Source organism: Podarcis filfolensis (assembly GCF_964270895.1).
Source record: "Podarcis filfolensis genome assembly, chromosome: 5".
Taxonomy (NCBI): domain Eukaryota; kingdom Metazoa; phylum Chordata; class Lepidosauria; order Squamata; family Lacertidae; genus Podarcis; species Podarcis filfolensis.
In genome coordinates, this window is record NC_139608.1 from 35586226 (window position 1) to 35609385 (window position 23160).

General features: G+C 42.2%; 3 protein-coding genes across 6 annotated transcripts in view; all 3 read right to left on the reverse strand.

The window, feature by feature from the left end:
* UBXN7 (UBX domain protein 7) overlaps positions 1-4832 on the reverse strand; it is a 29381-nt gene extending 24549 nt beyond the window's left edge. The window contains exon 1 of one of the 3 annotated variants that reach the window (XM_083615025.1): positions 4523-4832. In XM_083615025.1, the coding sequence (XP_083471151.1) occupies positions 4523-4595 (73 nt within the window). In that variant the 5' untranslated portion in view covers positions 4596-4832. Of the gene's footprint in view, positions 1-4454 lie in introns of all 3 variants that reach the window. The other 2 variants (XM_083615026.1, XM_083615027.1) reach the window with 2 other exon arrangements.
* Positions 4833-9532: 4700 nt separating this feature from the next.
* On the reverse strand, positions 9533-17716 carry RNF168 (ring finger protein 168). Of its 2 annotated transcripts, none has more exons than XM_083613838.1 (7): positions 16991-17716; positions 14714-15051; positions 13770-13846; positions 13461-13637; positions 11587-11696; positions 11027-11114; positions 9533-10840 (listed from the first exon to the last, which is right to left on the reverse strand). In XM_083613838.1, exons 2-7 carry the CDS (start codon positions 15012-15014, stop codon positions 10136-10138), a joined length of 1458 nt encoding a protein of 485 aa, XP_083469964.1. In that variant the 5' UTR covers positions 15015-15051; positions 16991-17716; the 3' UTR covers positions 9533-10135. The 2 variants fall into 2 exon arrangements, with proteins under 2 accessions (XP_083469964.1, XP_083469965.1); XM_083613839.1 differs by having other exon boundaries at positions 17164-17586.
* A 1238-nt stretch (positions 17717-18954) lies between these two features.
* On the reverse strand, positions 18955-22808 carry SMCO1 (single-pass membrane protein with coiled-coil domains 1). Its single transcript, XM_083616424.1, has 3 exons — positions 22385-22808; positions 20688-20837; positions 18955-20190 (listed from the first exon to the last, which is right to left on the reverse strand). Exons 1-3 carry the CDS (start codon positions 22432-22434, stop codon positions 19806-19808), a joined length of 585 nt encoding a protein of 194 aa, XP_083472550.1. The 5' UTR covers positions 22435-22808; the 3' UTR covers positions 18955-19805.
* Between the last annotated feature and the right edge of the window lie 352 nt (positions 22809-23160).

Below are 23160 nucleotides of genomic sequence, written 5' to 3' on the forward strand. Positions count from 1 at the left end.
GTTGATAATTTTGGCATCCCTAAAGTCTACTGGGATCTCCTCTCTCCCCCAGATTTTTTCGATGAGCTTGTGAAATTGTTGTGTAAGTTCAATTCCGCCCACTTTGAAGTCTTCAGCAGGTATCCCATCAGGTCTGCTGGCTTTGTTGTTTTTCATTTGGTTAATAGCTGTACACAACTCTCCCAGATTTGGAGATACTGCAAGCTCATCTCTAATTTGTTTTTGCAGAATTTGTGAGAGGGCCTCAGCAGCTACGGGAAAGTTGCTGTTAAGGAGATGCTGGTAATGTTCTTTCCAGTGCAATGCAATAGCTTCTTTATCTTTTAGAAGTGTGGTACCGTCTGTTGAGCATAGGGGGCATGTGCCATGATTTATTGGCTCACAGATTATCTTTGGGGCTTTAAAGAAGCTCTGTGCATCATGAATGTCGGCTAAGTGCTGGATCTCTTGAACTTTTTTTATCCACCAGATGTTCTTTAGTTCTCTGGCTCTTCTTTGAATCTCAGGCTTAGCGTTGGCATAGGGTTTTTTCTTAGTGGCGCAGTTTCTATCTCTTTGCCAGATCTGAAAGGCCTTTCTTTTTGTCAGTAATGTGTTCAATCTCACTTTCATTCTCATCAAACCAGTCCTGGTGTTTCTTGGTTTCGTATCCAATAGTTTGTTCACAGGCTGCAATAATGGATGTTTTTAGTCCAGTGTTCCTAGATGTTATCAGGGAACTCTTAAAGAAGCTGGTCCTTAAGAGTCATTTGGAAGCAATCCCACTTTAATTGGAGCTTGAAGGTCTTGAGTGTGCATTTTGTGCCTTGGTTTCCTTCCTTGAAGCCAGCATTGAGGTATAATCTTGATAGCCATCATGGAATGTATTAATCGGTGATCTGTCCAGCAGTCGTCGGCACCCGTCATCGCTCTGGTAAGGAGCACATCGTGGCGATCTTTAGACGATTACATAGTCTAAGAGGTGCCAGTGGTTCAACCGAGGATGCCTCCATGACGTTTTAAATTTATTTATTTTGTTGCAAGATTGTGTTGGTAATAACAAGGTTGTGCGCTGCACATATAGTCAAAAGTAAGCTTCCATTCTGGTTGCTGTTGCCAATTCCTTCTTCCCAATAGTCCCAGGCCACAGATCGAAATCTCACCCAACTCTTGCATTAGATCACCCAGGAGGATAATTTTATCCTCCTTAGATGTCTCTGATAGGATGGCATCCAGCTGAGAATGAAATTTTTCTTTAATGTCTTCATCGGCATCCGATCTTCAAGTTTTTTGAAGCGCTGCAATATTGAAGTATTCTCTTGCAATGGTGGCAGTCCTGCGTTTGCGATGCTCATTACCTGTGTTGTCTAACGTAGTCTGTACACTCCATGTTCCAAAATTCAATTGTATTTTATGACCACTGGGGAGGCAGACAATGTTTATGGCACCTTTTCTAGCCCTCCCCCTTTTTGGGGTGAGCAGAGTGGATCCTAAATAGGACTGCTATGTTGTGGATACAGCTACTGAGCTACTCAACTGCCTCATTCCTTGAGTCAGAACGAATGAATCTGTATCTACTGCCCATCTACCGGTTCATGACTAGGGGTTTCCAGATTTCATGGCCCTGCCCCCATTACCATTTGCCAATCGCCATGGGACTTTTTTGGGTTTGGGATCGGTTTTTGGATGATGCCTGTGCACAATTTGTTTTATGTGTGTAGATCAGTGCACGCTGACCAACGCAGTGTCTTCGCAGTAATACTCTATTCTGATGGCATGAGTGTCACGATGACCGGTAGATTTTTATCTGCTGCAGCCTTCATCTGCCTTCACAGCCGTTGTAACATACTGCTTGTTATCTTCTGCCTGTTCTGTCGTTGAGGACTTCTAGGATCATTCTTTGTCTAGTTCCTCCCTTTTGACCTTACCGCCTTGGGTGACCCTGCTGGGAGTACAAGACTCCCGACAGCTTCGCTCACAAGGGTCATAGGAATGTGCAAGCCACGACAAAGTGATGATCCAGTGGGGTGTATCATCATTAAACAAGGCGGAACAATCAGAAGTAACTGGGGTGGTCAGTTCTCTCCTCATTCCATGAGCTATAAACAGTTAAACCAAGCCTTTCCAACAAATAAGTTCTCTTGATTTAAGAGGATATGCTTCAAAGTAAAAGAGCTTAAGATTCCTGCCACACTCTCTAGTTTGTACTATCTAGAACTTCAGCATAGCATTAACATACATATTGAGGTTGCAGCTGCAAAACTTATTTTCAGCTCATACATCAGTTGAAAACAGATATAAAACATTTTATATTTGTATCTAAACAGTCTTCCATTTTACACCTCTGTGCTTTGGATCATGTATGATGAGCACTCATTTAAATATGGCCAAATTCATCTAATTAAGAATTCATCATTAACCCTTAAACAAATAAAACTATTTTTGTGTACTTTTATTATCTCAATGGACATGGGAAAGTTGATGAACAGGATTATGCATCTCAATTAAGAACTCTTCCCAAGGGACATTTTCCCTGACAGACTGATAACAGGAGATAAATATTTTCTTGATATATACTAAGATACATTTGTCTCCTTTTAATAGATGATATGCACTTCCTTACTTTGAAAGGAAGTTAAATAGTGAACTTGACCTTTTCCTTTTACTAAAAAGGCAGTATGATTCTGTTTTCCTCTCTTTACTTAAATCTACATTCTAAACATGTTTTAACATGTGGAATTTAGTAAAATAATTATTCTCAGCCACAGTACTTGATGTAGGCCTGTTGTATTCACTACAGAATTAACACAGCAGCAAATAATAACACCAGAATGATTTACAACTATACACTGTAGTAATACTGTATTTTTTTTGTCCCAAACACAGTAAATCTGAACTGACAATAAAAGAAGTTAGAAAAAGTACAGTCAATTGTATCTTTCTTATTCAACACACTTTTAGAGATATTAGTTCCCCACCCCCACAAAGGAGGCAAACATAAAGTTCCAATTACATCAGTAGACTCTAGCCAGTGGAAAAAACCTTCCTAACAAACAATATCTTGCTAGGATAAAGGGAATACTCAATACTATTATGGTCACTTAGGAGTTCTAACACCACATTTCAAAGGTACATTAGCTTCCCTAGGGTAAAGTTACTTTGACGTTAAGGATTCAGCAGCACAGACCAATTAAAGCAAGGTGATTTAACTTGGTGCAACAGATTATGAAAACAAAAAACAAAGATCTGCCTCTTGCAGCACCAGTTTAAACTGTTCATGTAATCTAACAAAGTTTACAGGGCAATTTTATGTATATCTACTCAGAAATAAGTGCATATAGAATTGCAGCCTTAATTTGTCAGTGAGTCCTAGAAAACAGAGGGGGATAACTTCATCTCAGGGAAAGGCTGGAAGAAGGTTGGAGAAGACTGCTAAGTGGTGGCCCAAGAGAAATTTGTAAAATTATGAACAATATATAGACAGTATTACCAGACATTCTACTCTCTCAAGATTAGTATTCAAGATCATTAAACAAACTGACAGGCAGTAAGTTCAGCACAGAAGACGGACTTATTTAAACAGTTCACGATTAATCTATGAAATGCCTTGCCACAAGACCGTCACTACCCTTAGAAACAATTAATGTGTTACCACTAGCTGCCTCCCGCCATGCCCTGAAATATCCATTGCTAGGGTCCATGTTACATTAGTAGAACTGTATTTTGTTGTCCTTATTATGTGCGTTGCCTAATTCATGCAGTTACAAATTTTCTCAAATACCCAGGTATAAAGTGGTCCTGTAGAAATTCTGTTTCGTAAGTATCTGATAAGAATGAATACTTCTGTGGGATATTCTTCCTCTCACAACTGTAGAGAGTACGTTTACCCTTCCTTATCCCATTATCAGCCTATTAAAAATGGATTTTTGCTCTACTGCATTACTTATGTCAATAATGACTCAACCCAGCAGCACAGAAAGCCAAAAAAGAAGGGAGGTCGGGAGAGGAGCTTTTATCTCAGGAAATGAAACGGGTCGGGCATTTCTAAGCGTCAGATCTCGTTCTTCCCTCCAACCCCCCAAAGGCAACGATCAAGCCTCAACTCCCAACTCCTTCTGGAGAATGTGACACTGCGGCCCGCTTGAGCGCTCTCCTTTTCTCTCTCTGGGAAACGCATACTCGACCCCATCTTATGCCCCCCCTACCTTCCTCCACAAAGGAATTCCCCCTCAACTCCCCGCTGCACATCGTACTTGCCCTTACCCGTGGCAAAGCACAGCCCCGGGCCCCTATATCGACTCCCTCCACACAATCCCCTTTTCCACAGGAGAACCGCCACCCCCTCCCCGCTCCCCCCGCCGGCTCCCTCTGGGTCTCTCTCTCCTCTCTGCCTGCCGCCAACTCCGTCACAGACGTCGCCCTCCTCTCCTCTCCTCCCCCGACCCCAAGCAAAGCCCCTCTTCCCCCAGCCTTACATCCCGCCCCATAGCAGAAACGGCTCCAGCCCTCGCTTAAGCTTATTCCGGGTTTTCGCGCGCCTCACCCGTGATGGCGGTGAATTGCTGGATTAACCCCTTCAACGCTGAGGCGGCAGCGGAGCCCCCGGGCGCCGCCATCTTGCCGCCTCTACCGCCGAACAACAACACCCGCCACCTGCCGGCTGCAGTGCGCAGGCGCAGAACCACCGCACCCCAGTCTCCCCTTGCTCGCTTTCAACTTCAACAGTCAAGCTTTATTGGGAGCGCGACGCTGTGAGACACAGGGAAGAGGAAGAGGGGTTCTGTGTGCCGGTGCTCGCGCTCCTGCCGTCCGCCGCCAACAGATGGCATCCCAGTCGCCGATCGACGCCCTCTAGCGGCCGGCGGATTGCATTTCCCCCTAAACTCGCGGCAGGCGGAAGCCGCTGGGAGATAAAGTGGAATCCGAGGAAGTGGCAGCGCAATTCTCCTGCGGGACTCGGGGGAGGAGGAAGGTGCTTTCATGGCAGCTCACGCCTGTTGCCATTTCTGGGTTGTGTCATTATTATTGACACAAGTAATGCATATATTTTTAGCTAAGGCAAAGGTCTAGGGCAGTATATTATTATTATTATATATTTCCATCAACTTGTTTTTATAATTGGTTGTTAGCCGCCCTGAGCCCGGTCTTGGCTGGGGAGGGCGGGGTATAAATAAAAATTATTATTATTATAATAAATACCGTCAGGTGTAGTGGCGAAGTCCTGTTTCCCTGGCATGGGCGTAGCCAAGGGAGGCAGGAGGGGCAGCTGCCCCCCCCCATCAATAAAAACACATAGCTAGCTGAGGTTCTTCCCCCACTCAACAAAATCCTCGCTATACCCATGCCATGTTCCCTGAGTTAGATATTGGAAGCACTGCTGCATGGTGCTTCCATGCAGGGTTAATTCAGTACAACTGATGCAGAGTTCAGCAGCCAGGTTGCTCACTGGGGCAAGACAGTTTGAGCATCTAAAGTGCAAGTACAGTGGTACCTCGGGATGCAAACGGGATCCGTTCTGGAGCCCCGTTCGCATCCAGAAGCAAACGTAACTAGCGACGGCACATCTGCGCACGTGCACGTCACTTTTCCGCTTCTGCGTGTGACGTCATTTTGAGCGTCTGCGCATGCGGCGAAACCCGGAAGTAACGCGCTGTTACTTCCGGGTTGCCACGGAGCGCAACTCAAACGCGCTCAACATGAAGCATATTCAACCCGAGGTATGACTGTAGATAAATAGGTACTACTGAGGCAGGAAGGTAAACGGCGTTTCCATGCGCTCCATCACGGTCCTCCCATGTGCCAGTAGTTTAGTCATGCTGGCCACGTGACCTGGAAAGCTGGCTGTGGACAAACGCTGGCTCCCTCGGCCTGAAAAGTGAGATGAGTGCCACACCCCATAGTCGCCTTCGACTAGACTTAACTGGGGTCCTTTACCTTACCTAAAAATACTTAAAATACTCCTCCCCCCCCCCCCCGCCCCGCATATTCACTGGCCTGGACCCTGTGATCATCAGTGGAGGTCTTTCTTCAGAAGCAATGCAAGAACAGGCCTTTTCTTGGTGGCTCCTCACTTGTGGAATGCTCTCCCACCAGAGGCTCACCTGGCACTTTCATTACTTATCTTCTGATGCCAGGCGAAAACATTTCTCAGTAACTAGGCCTTTTAAAATCTATGGGAGTGGGGTTTATTGGTTTGTTGGAGGGGGGGGGTTGTTATGTATTTTCTGCTATCGTTTTGTATTTTTATGTTGTGAACTGCCCTGTCATCTTCAGATGAAGGGTGGTATACAAATCTAATTAATAATAGTAATAATAAAGAATGGGCTGTCATCACCAACTGCTTCATGGAAAGTAATGCACAGCCACAGAAAGTAGTGGGACTGACATGAGCTGCCTTCGAGTGGAGTCCCCATGGCACCACCTTGAAGACAGCCAGATGCACCCTCTCCTGGTGGGCCACATAAGCACAGCCATGTCCAGCTGAGCTAGGTAAAAAATCTGGAATGGAAATAATAGCAATCATTTTTGTATATTGCTTTCATGCAGTATCTGTTCTAGTATCAGTGGAGTACTTAGATAAATATATACATTTGCTCCTCCTCCTGCTGGACTTATGCCTCAAAGTGCACTACTACATTTTTTACAATTATCCTATAAGCCATGGACAGCCAACATGGTGCCCTCCAGATGCTGTTGGACTAAATTCCCAGAATCCCCGACTACTGGTCACCATGACTGGGGCTGATGGGAATTGTAGTCCAACTTCTGGTTACCTCTGCTGTATAGGCATCATCATATAAGGTAAATCAGTATTTCCCACATTGCAAAAAGGACTGGTGCTTAAAGCAGTTAACCTAAGGCTATCTAGTTGATTCATGAAGTGAGTTTTGAAGCTGGGTCAGGTCAATTTGATTCCTAGTTTCCTAATCCACGACTGGAAGAAGTGGAAGTATGATGGAGCAGCACATCCAGCTGTGCTTGCACCAACCAGAGTGAAAGGTAGAAGTAGCAGGGAAAGGGAAGGTCTTTCATGGACTCTGGAGGCCTTTTTGAGATTTTGGACAGTCCCGCAAGATCTTGTGAGACCTTCCCAGAGGTCAGTCAGAAAGCTTAAAAGCTCTTTCCGCACAGAAGAAGCCCAGTGTGCAATCTGTACAATTGAGTTCTGACTGGCCACCAAGCGCGTAAAGCTGTGATTGTGCAAGTTAAATGCATGCAAGTTGTAAGTCAACTATGTTTCTGATGTGGAAGTGAGTTCTGTTGCTTTTATAGCCAAAACTGCGAAATCCATGCACAAAATGGCGGTATCAGCATGTTGCTCTGAGGTTTGAAAATCTTAGAGGGAAGACCCCCACCCCAAATAGTCTAATGAGTACTGAACATGTTCAGTGGTCACAGAATACTGTTGATAAAAAATGGAAAAATGGGTGTGAGGGAATATCAAATGGGGTATCATTAATTTTTAAAAAACCTATAAATAACAGTTAGAATGTCATTGAAGAGGGTATGGCTGACTGGAACACTGAGCAGGAACACTCCACAATTCTACCGTATTTTTCCCTCTATAACACGCAGATTTTTTCTCCTAAAAAGGAAGGGGAAATGTGTGTGCGTGTTATTGAGCGAATGTGTGGTCCCTGGAGCCGAAAAATCAGGCAAAAATCAAATCGCGCTTCACGGAGAAGGGAAATCTGAAAAGAGGAAGTGGCTGCTTTCCTGCATTCTGCCTCAGGGTCTTACTGCCCACCCTCCTCTGTTTCCTTGCTGTGTTTGCTGAAACGGAACAAAGAGCAGGGAAAGCCCCTCCCCTCCAGGCAAGCAGAGAGGAAAGCAGACTGTGTTCCTTCTATTTCCTCTCTGTGCTCCGGTGCTGCTGGGGGAGAGGGAGAGAGAGAGAGGGTGGGAGGGAGGGAGGGAGGGAGGGAGGGAGAGAGAGAGAGAGAGAGAGAGAGAAAGAAAGAAAGAAATGGCTGGGGTGGGGGGAAACGTTTGCCTTTCTTTTCTCCCTCCCGTTAAATCCCTCTCCTGCATTCTTAGCCAGCTGCTTCTCTGCACACCACCTCATGTCCCTTCTTTGTTTTTCCTTCGCTCTCCATTTAAAATGTTACAAAGCATGGATCCTCAGGATCTTTGCATTGGGTCACCCCAAATTCACCATCAGATCACATAGCATGTCCATGGCTACAGCCTGCACCAAAAAAACCACGCACCCACTGTTGCCTGGGGCTGCAATGGTGCAAAAATGTGGTTACAAAGCATGGATCCACAGGGATCCTCAGGATCTTTGCATTCGGTCACCCCAAATTCACCATCAGATCACATAGCATGTCCATGGCTACAGCCTGCACCAGAAAAATCACGCACCCACTGTTGCCTGGGGCTGCAATGGTGCAAAAACGTGGTTACAAAGCATGGATCCACAGGGATCCTCAGGATCTTTGCATTCGGTCACCCCAAATTCACCATCAGATCACATGTCTGTGGCCACAGCATGAAGCACAAAAATGATACATCCACTGTTTCATTCAGAATGTTTTTTCCCTTGTTTTCCTCCTCTAAAAACGATGTGCGTGTTATGGTCAGGTGCGTGTTATAGAGCGAAAAATACGGTAATTTAGTATGATAAAAGCATTAAAAGCTTATTTAAAAATGGTAGGCAGACCACCATGATAATCTCTCTGAAATGTGCAAAATTTGTTTTTGAAGTGAATTTAATCAATTAGAACTACAAAGAGTTATTTTTACAGTTTTCTATAAAGTGTATCTCAATGCAGTTGAATATATACAATATTGGATGTAAGTTGGCAGTGCTTCAAATTAAGAGCAAACAACTACAGGGGAATCCCACTTGTGCAGCAGTTCCATTCCGGGATGCATGCAAACAGGGATTCCCCTGTTCAGCCCCCATTTCACCCCCTTTTGGTACCATTTTTGGTGTGCATGTCAGTGAGAGCGTGTGTGCTGATTGTGTGCAATTGGGGAGTTCCCTGTAAATGTGATGGAGCTGCTGTACCATTCAAACAGTCTGAAATAATGTGTTTGTGGAAGGAAGGAGAGTGTCCAATTACTTACTCTAATTGTATCTAAAGATTTAGTTTCCAGATGATCTTAACTTCTGATTAATATACTATCTGCAGCAAATATTCCAAAAAAGGAGAAAATAACTGAGAAGTCTTCTACATAACATTGGCTAGGAAATTTTTGAAGTAATCTTCATTTCGTCAAACTAACTCTGAGGTTCAGGGAGGGGTCTTTAAGTTTCATTTTTATCAGAGCTGTAACTAGTTTAGAGATCGTAGGACATTATAAAAATATTGCTCATGAGATGATTATTATGAAATTTAGAATATGAAAGTGGTATTCATTTATATATTTTGTGGAGATTATTTAATGTCACCATGTTTTTTATGGGAAATGTACTTATTACTGTAAAAAATATGAATTATTAATGGGGGGAAATATGCACAGGCTCCATCTTCAGACATTACTTGAATATATATTAAGATCCCCTACTGAACTGTGGAAATTCATTCAAGGTGGGATAGTTCTCTCATGAAGCTTGAAAGCCATTTTAATGGATTATGTTCTAATCAAATAATTCCAAGAAATAGAAAAAACACTAGGAAAAAAAATAGGAATTCTTAAGTTCAGGGCAGATATATATAGGGGCAATGTGAAGGATGACATTTGGGTCATTTGCTATGTGTTCCAGCAATAAAAGTGTAAGTCTGAATCAACATCATCAACAGTGTCAAGGTTATACTGACCCATCAAACAGAGGGATGTCTCAGTTCAAGCCAAGTTTACAAATCTTTTCAAATTTTCTTACTATTGTTGTGGTAGGGAACTGGGAGGGGGTAATAGGAAACTGGTTTGATTACACAGTGAACACTACATGAGCTGTAGTGCATGATGGTTTTAAACAAACATCTCTCTTGACATTCTGAGCAACCTGTTACCATGCATGCATTAAAGAAGTGAACTGCAACAAGTAAAAGCAAGTGGGCATACAGCAGGCACAACTGATTCCCAATCAAGTTTCACATTAATTCTGAAAGCACTTGATCCCTGAAGAAATAATTGTTTGACTAGGTCAGCTTTTCAACAGTGCCCCTTCATTAACTCCAATCAATGTCATGAAAGTATTACTGTTCATCTAGTTTGTTGCAGGCCTCTTAAACATCTGAAGAATTGTTTTTTGCTTGCCTGAAAGCACTTCTGCATCTTTTGAGTTAGAGCTGTTGACACAATTCAAAACATTTCCTCCTTTTACAGAAGGTGACTTTGCCTGGAGCTGGTTAGAGGGTTTCCAGTTCTCATTGTGGGAGCTTCTGTGTAGTTTTCGTTTATCTGTTTCAAGTGGGCTGTTTGAAGACTTTGAGTTCTTTGAAAGCCTGCTCCGTTTCCTTGCAACTGGAGATTCTTTTACTGACTGAGATGTTGTAGGACGCAAATGGTATTCATCTGGAGACCCTTTTTTGCGATTTAGCATGTTCTGTTCTTTGTCCATTTCCCTCTGAAGCTTCAGAGCCAGACGTCTATCCTCTTCTTCTTGCTTTTGCCTTTCATAAAACTGCTGCTCCAAACTTATCTGCCTTTCTATATCATCCATCTCTTCTTCATCATCAGTTTGTGAGAAAGTTCTTTTCCTTTTGTCATTTAAGTATGAATCAGCTGCTGCTTCAGGGAAGGATTCTTGAGATGTTCTCAACTGCATGTCTATTGTAAAACTCTCATTTTTATAGTCATAACCATCCGCACCTCTCTTTGCCTCCCTGATTGCCTGTGGAGATAGTGTGGGCATTTCATTTTCTCTTCCCTTTTCTCTTGATGTACAGATGTTTTTAGTGTTGCTGCTCTCCTGGAAGAAAGAAATGTGCAAATTATAGCTGTCATGTTATAAATATGAAAAAGAACTGGCATTCATATTGGCAATACGGAGTATGGAAATGTATGGGATATTAAAATTCACATAGATATCACATGTACTTATATGAGAATGCTGAAATCTTTATACTCCACAGGAATCAATATATGTATACATTACCTCAGAAAAGGAGCCAGAATGTTCTTCTTGCCAATTTTTAAAGCACCTCTTTGGAGGCAAGGAATTAAAGGGCTTTGGAGACAAATACCTTAAGGAAAAAGGAACATAAGTACACTTTTACAGCATCTGAAGAACAAAGTCTTAAGGCAAAGTCAGCATAATTCTTAACTTAATGCAATCCTATTTCTATTCAGAAGTAAGTCCTACTGAAGGCAGTAGGTAAGTGGGACTAAGACTGCAGTCTAAGAGCAGAGCATGTGGCAAAATGTTATAAAACTAAGCTTTTATATTGCTTATGCTGCCAGGAGCGACGGTGGAAAAGCATGTGGTCAGAACCAGCTTGGGGAAGTCCAAACTAGGCCAAGTTTTCCAAAATGAGAAAATGCACCACCTTCATATTGTTTTTTTTAAAAAAACCACAACCCCATCAATTGAAAACTGCCAAAATAAAGTCATATCATAAAGCTCCTATTATCATACTGTTAAATTTCTCCTTCCATGGTGTATATAACGAATTATGTACCAAGAAACCAAGAGACAAATTACTGGATCCAACTTACTTTTTAATGTCCACAGAACTGCAGCTTTTGCTTTTTGATGTTTTGCCAGAATCAGAGGGGGAGGGTCCATGTGACAGGCTGCTGTTCATTTGCTCCTCAGCAGAGCTGTTCTGTATTGACAAAAAAGCACATCAATATAAATAAACATGTTTTTATACAGTCATTAGTCTTTTGGCACAATTTAATACAATCCTAATACATGCAAATGATTTAAACCATTATAAACAAACTCTAATATATCTGTACTGTTCCCAACAAAGGAAACTTTTAGAGCCCTTATTTATATCATACAGAGTTCCCAGAGTGTTGAAATAAAATGCTATCATGAGGCCATCACCCACCAAATCTCCCTAATAAGAGGGAGGTGTAAAAGAAGCATATTGTGATAGAAGAGGGCAGAACCCACCCCCCCTCAGAAACAACTGACTGAAGAATTCAGGGACAGAATCTCTGAGTAGGCTCTAATGTAAAACACCAATGAAAGAAACCACTGTTACTGAGACCAAACCCAGGTGGAGCTTTCGTCCCATCTACAATAGAATCCAGTGGGTTTTCATTGCCACCACCTCCCATCATGGAAGAAAATGGGTTTTGGCTTTTACCTGGTTCAATATGTGCTCATTTCGCTAGGAACACTTCTAGGTTTAATCTTAAGATTCATTCATAACAGGCATTAGATTCTTAACTAGAAGTAGGAATATTAAAGAAAAATGTTCACAAGTGAAGCCCACTAATTTAAATTAAAAGTAATAGGTTGGAATTTCCTGCATTTGTAATATAAATGTGTAATCTGTAGTCATTTCAAAACTTAGAATTCTTCCAAGTTACATCTTTTAATTTTTAACACAGCTTTTTTCAATTCCAGATTAATCAGAATAGTCAAAGGAGGTAGATCTTGTGAAAACAAGGGGGAAATGTTAAATTGGGATAGTGAAATAAGCAGACTACATAGAATAAATGTTCAATACATTGATAATATCTACTTTTTATGCAGAAAGCAGATAAATGTTGGCATCCATCTGCCTCAAAAGAAAATGGATTAGTTCTCCAGAGGTGATGTCAAACTGCTGGAGAATCATAGCGGCTGCTGTGGCTGCAGAGACCGGTAATTCTTAACTGCTGCCTCCCGCATTGTTTCTACTGCATTAGCAGCACAGAAGTGACCTCTCCAAGGTGCTAGCCTGGGCAGTATGCATGGAGGCCCTGGGCTGCTCAGATGACAAGAGCCCTCTCTCTTAGCATCGCTGATGTGGCCCAAAGGGAAGTAGAGCAATACATTTTGTACCAGCTTTCTGGCTGCAGGAGTTGCCAGAAAGAGGCATACAAGACACCATCCAACTGCCTTAAGGACTTTGAATCTATGTACTGTTTACTTCTTAGCCTTTTCTTCTCCCAAAGATGTCCCACAAAGTAGCAGGTAGAGGTATTTTGCTCTGGGTTTACTCCCAAAGCCTTTCTCACAAATGAGTATAGCTGCAAGGCAGCAGAGGTTTAGGATCAGTTTTCCCTCTCCTAGATGGGCTGCCTTCCCATGCTGATGAGCCCCATCTTGGGGCATATATAGCTTCTTTAGATAAGTAACAAATTTTAAGGCTTGAGAAAATAAATTGATGGTATTCTAAGTCACACTTTTTGGAACATCCCGTCTGCACAAGCATTATAGCTTGCCAGATGGAACAATCTTCCCCTCTCCTTGCTCTGTGCACTGTTCTGGGGTATTCTTTTGATCCCCTCTAAGCCAGGAGGCACTGGGGGCAGGTGGGGATGCCTCACTGCATAAGTGAAAGCCCTTATGCCGGGCTTCAACTGATGGGGCGTATTCTGTCCTGAGAATTTAATTGAACTGAGTTGTCTACCATCAAGCTGCTACTTACCAGATCGCAACTTAGTTTCCGTGCCAATATTTCATCTAGTAGTAATTGTTCTTCCATCTGTTTTTTCCTTTCTTCTGCTAGCCTCTGTTCTTCTTCCTCTTCTGCCAATAGCCTTTGAATATACTCTTTGCTTGCATTGCTTGCTTCTTCTTCATGAGCCAGTCGTTCTGCTTCTGCCTGAAGTAAGAGTTTATCATAACTTATTTCTGACTTTTTCTTGCAGTTTAGAGACTGAATACCTTAGCCAAAAGCTTTTTCTTTTGACTGCAGCTTTTGTGTTTTTTTCTGAAAACAGCTTTCTAGATTTACCTTGCTTATCTCTTCTTCATACTCCTGTCTTAATTCTCCAGGTTTACTTAAACAGCGCACTGGCTGATGTAGGCACACTATCCAGAAAAGAAAATATTTGAGAAATATAGTTATTAATGAACCAATTAAGGACTGTAGTTTTCCTATAAAGAAACATCAAGTTCCAATTTAATCTCAGTACTATATGACAGAATACACTTCTAAAGTCACATCAAAATGTAGTTGATCACTTAAGTGCTGTTCTGTCACTGACAGTTTCTGACTTCCTTGGCACTAAAGGGTTAAGTAAACCTCCAATATAAATAAGTAAAAGAAGGCTTCAAAGTTTTTCAAAAGAAACTGCAATTGTTTGTTTCAGCCCTTGCATTCTTTGATTTGACTTCTTTAGTAATGGGCGAATTCTTGAACTAAGTTCTGTGAATCCAAAAGGGCTTTAAATGCTACTGAAATAGCAGGAAGATTAAAAAAATATATAATTTGGCTAATGGTCAAAGGAAAGTTTTTATTATTATTATTTCACTGGGCTAGGACAAGCTCTTAGTGTAAAACTAAATTCTGGCCCAGAGGTTTCAAACCCATTCAAGTAGACAAGACTATTCCAACTCTGTAGTGCTCACTTTCAGCAATGGTTACTTTTCCATATTCTATTACTTCAGCCTTGCAAATAAACCAGGAAATGCTGGTACCCATAAATGTTTTACTATCCACCTGTCCACTATCCACACTGGAGGCATGCCAATGTCTTAAAAAGCATTCCCCAACAAAGCAGTCCTCTTTGCACTTTCAAATGTGTCCTTGTCTCGCCACCTGGCAGATATCTTTACTTTCTCCAGACCACAAGGTGGTGCCTAGATACTTATTTTACTGTGTTCCCAAAAGCATTATTCTAACCTTTTAAACATTTGTAACGTATTTATAAGGCCATATATGCCAGGTTTACTCACTATCTTCTTCTACATCCTGTCCACTAATTCTGCGTTGGCATTCTTCTGGAAAATGTTTTTGAATCTTTTCCCATAATTCCAAATTAATAAGAGTGTTATTGCGGGCATTATATCGTGCCCAAGAAGAGACTCGCCGACGACAGAAAGGGCAGTACAGGCTGCTCTTTTCCACTGTAAGCTGAAAACAGGAATTGCAGAGAGTGTGGTTGCATGGCAGCGTGACTGGTTCCAGTAAAATCTCCATGCAGATATTACAGCGACAGTCAGATAAGGACAGTGGAGCCTCCGATTTCTTCGACATGCTGTCTAAGGGAAGGTGACTAGTGCATCATCAGCATCTGAAACCATGACACAGCATCTACTTAGAATCATCAAAAATGCAGAAAGTTATCAGTATTGGCTCAGCTATTTGGCTCTTTACCTTACAATGTTCTCAACATCCTTCTCTGATCTAACCTTTTTAATCACACCTCTCCCATGGTGTATGTTTGATGTGCACGCTGTATAACAGGGATCAGCAAACTTTTTCCGCAGGGAGCCGGTCCACTGTCCCTCACACCTTGTGGAAGGCCAGACTATCTATCTATCTATCTATCTATCTATCTATCTATCTATCTATAAAACGAATTCCTACGCACACTGCGAGAGGGGCAAGTAGTCCTCCTCCCAGCCCCAGCCACCTTCTCAGTTTGCCGCCTGCCTCATTCGCCGAAGGGCTGGCGGTGGCAGCGCGAAACGGGCTTTCTCCCCACCTAGAGAAAGCAGGCGCTGTGTTTACCTTCCCAGGGGCTGCCGCCGCTGTCACCACCACTGCCACTTCTCGTGAAGTGGATAGGCAGAGCGAGCTCATCCGCTCCGCTCTCTGGCCCACAGGAGCACCAGGGCGGCAGCAGGAGGAAGAGGCCGAGCGGCGGCGGCTCTGCCAATCAAACACAGCTGAGGTAAACGCAGCGTTTGATTGGCAGAGCTGCCGCCGCTCGGCCACTTCCGTCGCCATCGCTTGGCTTCACAGCGGGTTCCGGCTTCACGGCGCTGGCCCGATCTAGGAGCCAGGTGGGCCTGATCCGGCCTGGGGGCCTTAGTTTGCCGACCCCTGCTGTTTAAGTTCTACATAGAGCAGTCCTATCAACTATGAGCCTGCATCAACATATTCGGTATTCATTCACGAGCCTGTGCTTTGCTTTATTTTATGATATCCTTTGCCAATTTACAGCTTGAGGTATTAGAAGTCCTGGGCTTGCATGCTCCCCTCTCTTTACAACTGGGCAAGAGGAGGACTTCTACAAAGTTTAGTTTCGCTAAAGAATTGTAGCTTAGCTTTACATATGAATCAAGATCTTAGTTTAAAACAAAATGTAGTCAGTGTCAAAACAACCAACTAGCCTTATTGGGTTCGGTCTTCTCTATGTATGCATATGGAGGAACACAGCATAAGTCCTTATCTTCACTTGTTAAATGGGATGAAAACAAGCATGTATTCATATTTTACTAACTGAAATTGGTTGAAATGAATTGAAATACCACTTTCCAGTCCAAAGAGAAACCCGCAGCTGCTTTTCACATGTGCCTGTGAAGCTCAAAATTCTATTAAGAACCCTGCTTAGTATTTATTGTTAATTTCAGCAATTAACGCTATATAATCAGAATTCATTACAAATGTTTGTTGCAATAAAAAACATCTTCAGTAAACACAAGAAGATCAACAGGGAGGGGGCCCAAAATACTGACAGTAAGGCTCCTTGTGGGTACAAGCCAAGCACCCGAGCCTTGGGGCAGTGATGTGTGTTAACAGCAACTCCCTTGATGGCCCCAGTGATTAGGAATATAAAGGATCAGTCAGCCCCTGAGGTATCCCAGGTCCAAGTTGCTAAAAGCTTTGTAAATTAATACAAAATCCTTGAACCTGGACTGGTAGCATATGGGCAGTCAGTGCAAGCTTCTGAGTAGTGTAGTTACATGCATTTACATTGCATAAAACAGTATTTTCATTACAAGTAGGTATCATACGGTTTAAGATACAAGTAGGCAGCTTTTTCTTAAAAGCTGCTTGCCAATTTAGATACAAAAATGGCTTTACAAAACAACGTGCACAGATATAGGATACTGGTGCAGGAACATAGGTCAATTCAAAAAGCACTGATAATTTCTAAACAGAAAAATGGGGCGGGGCTGACCGTGAGAGACCACTCCCATATACAAAAGCTGACTCAAGGTATGTCGGGTCAAACCAGTAAGAATCACCTTTCATATCCTATTCACATTTAACCTGAAACTCACCTACATGCACTGTTTTCTGGTTCCCAACTTGTTTTAATAAGATCTTTTTTTGCCCGAAGACTACAGGTGTGTGCGCGCACAACAGGAAGTTTGGCCAGAGATATGTGTGCTCAATTCCCTTCCACGAACATTTCAGTGAATATACACGCGAAAGTGTGAGTTGCGAGTCCTACTGTTACTGCTGTTGGTTCTCCTCGTCCTCCTCTTCTTCTCCTCACACACTTGGAGAAAAGTTCTTCAGCTTCCCCACTGTCAGGAGCGAAGGCCAAGAAGCCTCTCGACGTCCGCCCCACATTTCTAGGCCAGAGGCCTAGGAAACATTCGCCTCAGGGGGCCCCGGCTGACAAGTGGGAACTAAGCGGAGCCTGAGGCCGCGGGGCTTCCAGAACCGATTCACCGTTCCGACGCTTGACTTCCCGTTGCTAGGCGCCAAAATGGAGACCCCGGAAGAGGAAACCGCGCGCGAGCCCGGCGACTCCGTGTCCGCCTGTCTCGGAATTCTGACCCGCCACTTCCCCCCCCCTCCCCTCCCTCCCGTTCCACGCGCGTGCGCGAGAGAGCCCGCCCAACGGCTAGCTTTTATATTCCGAGAAAGGGCGAGGAAGCGGGAGAGGCGTCTAACCTGCCTCAGCGCGCGCAGACGACGCGCGCATGCGTGCCAGGAGAACTCCTGTACAGCCGCGCCTACAAGCGCGCGGAGGGAAATCCCGCCCCTTTCTGCCTCTGCGCTTAGTCCTGCCGCAGGCTTCGAGCGTGGAATAATCGAGTTGCAGTGCTGCAACTGGTGCGGGAGGGCCAGTGCGGGTGTGCTGTTTTTTTCGGAGCACCGCAGGCTTTTGAGTACTATGGTGGGGGAAAGCGTTTTATTGAGCCACAATGTATAAAATAATGAAACACTAATAATTGCAAGATTGCTGTACTCATTTTGAGAGCTTTTTGTGTTTATGCTCAAGTGTTTTGTTCCCCCCCCCCATAGTGTTTATACAATTGGTTCAGTCTGTTTGGGCAACGACTTTAGAAAACGAACCAACCGTTATTTGCTTTTTAAGATTGCAGTTAATTATTTTTAGACAACCGTTTTTGGCTTAAGAGGAGGTTGGAGGACCATAAGGTCCGGGGGCGGGGGGAGTGGTATATAAATGCAATAAGCGACTTGGGACCAGCTTACCTGAAAGAGTGCCTTCTGTGGTGGAAATGGGCATAGAGCTTGATCCTCTTCAGAGGCATACTGTGGGTGCCTCCACCCAGGCTGGCCCAAAACATTTTGGCACCCGAGGTGTACCCCAAAATAGCACTCCCCTACCCACCAGGACAGAAAGGGTGAGAGAAAATCTACATCAGGAGCGAGAGAGAGAAGAAAAATCAACCAGATTTGCTGCTTCTCTGGATCCTGCCACCTGAGGCAGTTGCCTCACCTTGCTTCGTGCATGGGCCAGCCCTGGTGAAGAAACTTGCTTTTCAGTACAGTGGTACCTCGGGTTACATATGCTTCAGGTTACAGACTCCGCTAACCCAGAAATAGTGCTTCAGGTTAAGAACTTTGCTTCAGGATAAGTACAGAAATAGGGCTCCGGCGGCAGCAGGAGGCCCCATTAGCTAAAGTGGTGTTTCAGGTTAAGAACGGACCTCCGAAACGAATTAAGTACTTAACCCAAGGTACCACTGTAGTAGTGCCTAGCTATGGAATGCTTTTCTCAGAGAGACCAACTTGAAGCCATCTTAGTGGGTGTTTTGGTGCCAACTGAATATGTTTCTGTTCTTTTAAATTATTATGCAGTCTAATTAGAGCTGTATGAGCAGGAGGAAATGGGCTTTTCAGGGACCCCCCCCCCAAAGTGGGAAGCCATGTTGTCGTCATCTCCCCTCTCCATTTTTTCCCGTAGTTTCTGCTGACAAAGAGGACACTGAAAATGGCTAATAATGAAGTGTTGCAGCCCAGCCATCAGACATGAGTGTGCATAATATTTTCTTTAAACTATGAATCACTTTATTGAGCAGTTTGTGATTTCATCAGGTGCAGACAGTACATATTAGATGTAGAGTGTGCTCTGGTGTCAATTTGCTTTTAAATGGGGCAGAATAAGACATGGTGACTAACTTTTAACCACATTGGTAACAGAGAAGAAGATAATAACATGCAGCTATGTTTCTAAATGGCAAACGAAAGCATAGGAACTATGAGGGTATACATAATGAACAAAAGTCAAGCTAATCATGGCCAATCATAGATGGCTTAGTGCACTTGAGGTTGCAAGTAAATAAGTATGCATTTAAAAAATCACCTGAGGAGGACTTCCTCTTTATACCCCACTTTTTTTACTGTGAGAAAATTGATCAACAAATTGGGAGCAGGCACTCCCTGAAGTATGCAGCAAGACCCAGCAAATATGTACATTACACTCGCACCAAGACATATGTTTGTGATATATGCAATTATGCCTGCCTCTCAAGAACGGGGCCTGTATTTCAAGTGAGAAATCAAAAAAGGGGAACTTCAAGATTATTACTCTACTGTAGGATCTGGGTGATAGATTTCAAAAGATAGGAGCAAAATGGGAGTTGTTAATATTAGTAGTAATAATAATGCATAGCTTTAGTCATGCTTCACATATGCAATCTTCATAATCCGTACAACTTCTCTGTGAATTGGGCCAGTACAGTGCAACTTTTCTCTGTTAAAGATGGGGTGAAGACTGAGAGGCAGTCTTGTATAAAGCTACTGAGTAAGGACTTTGCAGTTATAAGCAGTTTTGGAGACAATTTGTTTCTAGGTTATAATCCTTTAGGGTGTGTCTCTTGTTCTTTGCAAGCATGTTCAGTTTTTCCTGTATTCCACTACACGAATAGCAGACAGCAGACTTCGCTGAAGCAGCTTGTTCTTCACCATGTTGTTTATAATAGAGGTGATGTCATTGGCATAATCTTGCCTTTGATCAGCAGGATAGTAGCAGGCATTGTGACAATTTGTAATGAAAAATGCACAGAGGGCTTTAACATCTCCTTCTTGCAGCCCCAGTTTCTCCAGTACAGACTCCCAGGCCAGCCTAATTCTTTGGTTTCTGCCTTTTCGCCTCAGAACAGATGACAGAGTAGGAAGGGCTTTTGCCAGATCTGGTAGCATTTCTACCACTTCAGAATGTAAGCAGCGAATAGTTTCACAAATGTAGCTGTAGAAAAGATTTACCTCCACAGAAGAGAATCTGGAAGAAGATATGGAAATATAACCCATTTTTCAAATAATTAAAGTCAACAGGACCAGGATTTATTGCTATTCAGGTAACAGGAGATATTATAAAGCTACAATCCTGACCACACTTCTTAAGGTGTGTATTTTATTGAACCAGTGGAAATTTAATTCGAGCCAAAAGAAACCATGTTTGTGATAATTAAGCCCAATCCCAACATGTTTATTTGAGGCAATTCCCTACAACTAAGGCTAAGTCAGCATTTAGGTTTACATTTTGGACATAAAGTTGGAAAGTTTTCAAGATTTATTCAGAAGTCCTAGATGGAATTATTTCTCTCCAATATTCCATCATTATAAATTAAAATAATCACTACATGTTCATGTGTTGCCCATATGTTAAACCTATCAAATGATGGTTGCAATCTTATGATACCATTATCAGGCACTTTACAGCCAAGTTAATATTATTAAAACTTTTATTAGATTTTTTGCCCTTGATTTCTTTCTCACCTGTCTTCTAGCAGTGATGACCACATTTCATCCTGGTCGAACTCATGCTCCATTACTGTAGTCCGAAACTCAAACTTCTCTGTTAATTTCTGAATGCTGGAGTCTAGCACTGTAAACTGACCCTCTAAAGTCTGCAGTTTGTTCTCCAATCTGTTACGATTTAAAAGCCAGAAGTTATTAAAAGTCAGAACAAGTTAGTCAGGAGCCTCCACTTCTGTAGCATATCCCAAGACTCATATCTACAGGTTGATTGTAATCACTTGATGAATTTAATCAGCATATGGTTCTGGAGCAATACACTTTCTGCATCAGGAAGCATGTTAAACCCTGTATTGCATTATGGCTGCTGCCACTGCGAAAAGAACTGAACTTATGACAAAGCAAGATAATACCAAGGAATATTAAATCTACAATGCTATGTGTGCTTATCTGGGAGCAAATCATACTGAGCTCACATACACTTATTTTCAAGCAAATATGTACACCATTGTGTACACAGCAGAGTTTTTATTCACTCCCTTTTATACATAGATTTAATGTAGAACTACGGGAGAATAATGGACATACTATTCAGTTTCAAGTGATCAAATATTTCATGGGTATCTTAACATCAGAAGGTCCCTTTGAAAGGGAGTTAGTTTTTGGCATCACATATTTTTCATTTATTCACAGACCCTTTAAGAACTAGAATTTTATTCATTGTTTGGGGTATAACCAGGTCTTTTTTTTTTCCCAGCCAAAACTCACTGGAAGTCAGTTCCGCCATCTCTCAGGTAGGTGCCATTGCCATTATAAGAGAACAAGGGAGGTATTCATGCTGAGCACCAATTTTTCTAGAAAAATAGCATTGGGTACAGCAAATCAACATTAGATGGTACTCTTCAAATGGTAGCGCAATAGGGACATTCCAGAGATGCAGGTCCAAAACTTACAAAGTCTTATGTATAACATAGTGAGCATGCAAGTGCATTCCAACTTAATTTGATTTTTAAAGACTGGTGTTTTAATGTATTTTTAATCTCTTGTTGGAAGCCGCCCAGCCAGATGGGCAGGGTATAAGTAATAAATCATTATATTATTATTATAGAAAAGCCAGAATCAAAGCCACGTGGAAAGCCATGTTTTAGTCCTGATCACAGGCTAACCCCTTTTAAAGCAGTGTATAATATGGAAACAATTCCCTAACCTTGAATTACTGCAAAGATAATTGATGGATATTGTAACACATAAAAGAACTTCAGTCCTAAATACATTTACCAATATGTCAACCAATGGACATTTATACCTAAATACAGTATACGTGTGCAGGGCCCCAGTCCAAAAATAAACACCTGGTGGTGTTTAAAAGAGTAAAGAAGAAACACTGTAAACTCTGCAAACCAAGTCATTAATATTTTCATAATTTCTATAATTTCATTAGAAATACACGAATATGTAACAGCATATTCAACAATACAGTATTTAAGGCTTGGACAGTAGACATTTTCCACCATCATCCAGACATATAAAGGCAGTTACTATATAAAGGTAGCCTTCCAAAATAATGTACTATATATCACTTTTTGTAAGCTGCCTTGGAGATTCATCAGGCAGAAAAACAGTATCAATATTATAAACATCTAATTTATAAGGTGTGAATTTTTTGCTGTTTCTCACAATCTATCCCCAACAAAGCAGATTGGTTTCCCCTTCATGACCTGTTTAATGTCTTGTTCAGAGCACACAGTGATATAGCTTCTCTGGCCATCTTCAGGGAGAGAAAAATAATCGTATGTTTAAATGCTGGTTAGCTTCTCTTTTGCAGCAGACAGCAAACATATAACAGGAGTTCCAACTTGTGCTGAAGGTCAATTTTCACTTAAATCTTTTTATAGCCAGCCAGGACATCCAAGTTTAGCTTATTAACACATGCCCACAAGCACGTTGTTTATTGAACCACAGTGGATCAGTTGTGACAGTTTCTCTTGCTTACATGAAGATAAATGAATTATTTTCACACAAACTACACTAACCTGTTAAAGTACTAATTTTCTAACTATGTCTGTTTAGAGTCATATTGGGTTGCTTTGTGGGAGGTACAGCAGCTTACTGCTTCAATCTTTATTTAAAATATTAATGTTGCCACCCATCATTTATGGTAAGTTGCTGCTCAGCTCCCAATACCCATCTGTAGCAATATACATGTGTCACATCAGGTACAAAGAGAACATGTAAGAAGAAATTGCCACCCCTCTTTACATATACCTATGTATACCTACGCATACACGAAATATGTGAAAGGAACACATCTGTTTTAAAGTAAAAAAAACTAGCTATTTATAGATGCATTGATCTCATTTGTCCTCTGGTGCTGATACAAGAGTACAAATGACTTCTGTATTCTGTTATTAGAACCAGAAGACAAAATATGTTCCAAGAAGCAGCTACTTAACCTATAAGACATTCATTCGTATAGCAAGCAGAGCAGGGAAAA

What these genes read in the sequence shown, in the direction of transcription:
- SMCO1 (XM_083616424.1), bottom strand. Translation starts at nt 22,434, where the DNA reads ATGGCCAGAGAAGCTATATCACTGTGTGCTCTGAACAAGACATTAAAC. An exon ending in CTGAACAAGACATTAAACAG is followed by an intron (nt 20,838 to 22,384) that starts GTCATGAAGGGG and finishes AAATCGTAACAG; the next exon opens with ATTGGAGAACAAACTGCAGA. An exon ending in TCATCACTGCTAGAAGACAG is followed by an intron (nt 20,191 to 20,687) that starts GTGAGAAAGAAA and finishes ATCTTCTTCCAG; the next exon opens with ATTCTCTTCTGTGGAGGTAA.
- RNF168 (XM_083613838.1), bottom strand. Translation starts at nt 15,014, where the DNA reads ATGTCGAAGAAATCGGAGGCTCCACTGTCCTTATCTGACTGTCGCTGT. An exon ending in GGAAACTAAGTTGCGATCTG is followed by an intron (nt 11,697 to 13,460) that starts GTAAGTAGCAGC and finishes TTGTCAATACAG; the next exon opens with AACAGCTCTGCTGAGGAGCA. An exon ending in AGTTCTGTGGACATTAAAAA is followed by an intron (nt 11,115 to 11,586) that starts GTAAGTTGGATC and finishes TTTTTCCTTAAG; the next exon opens with GTATTTGTCTCCAAAGCCCT.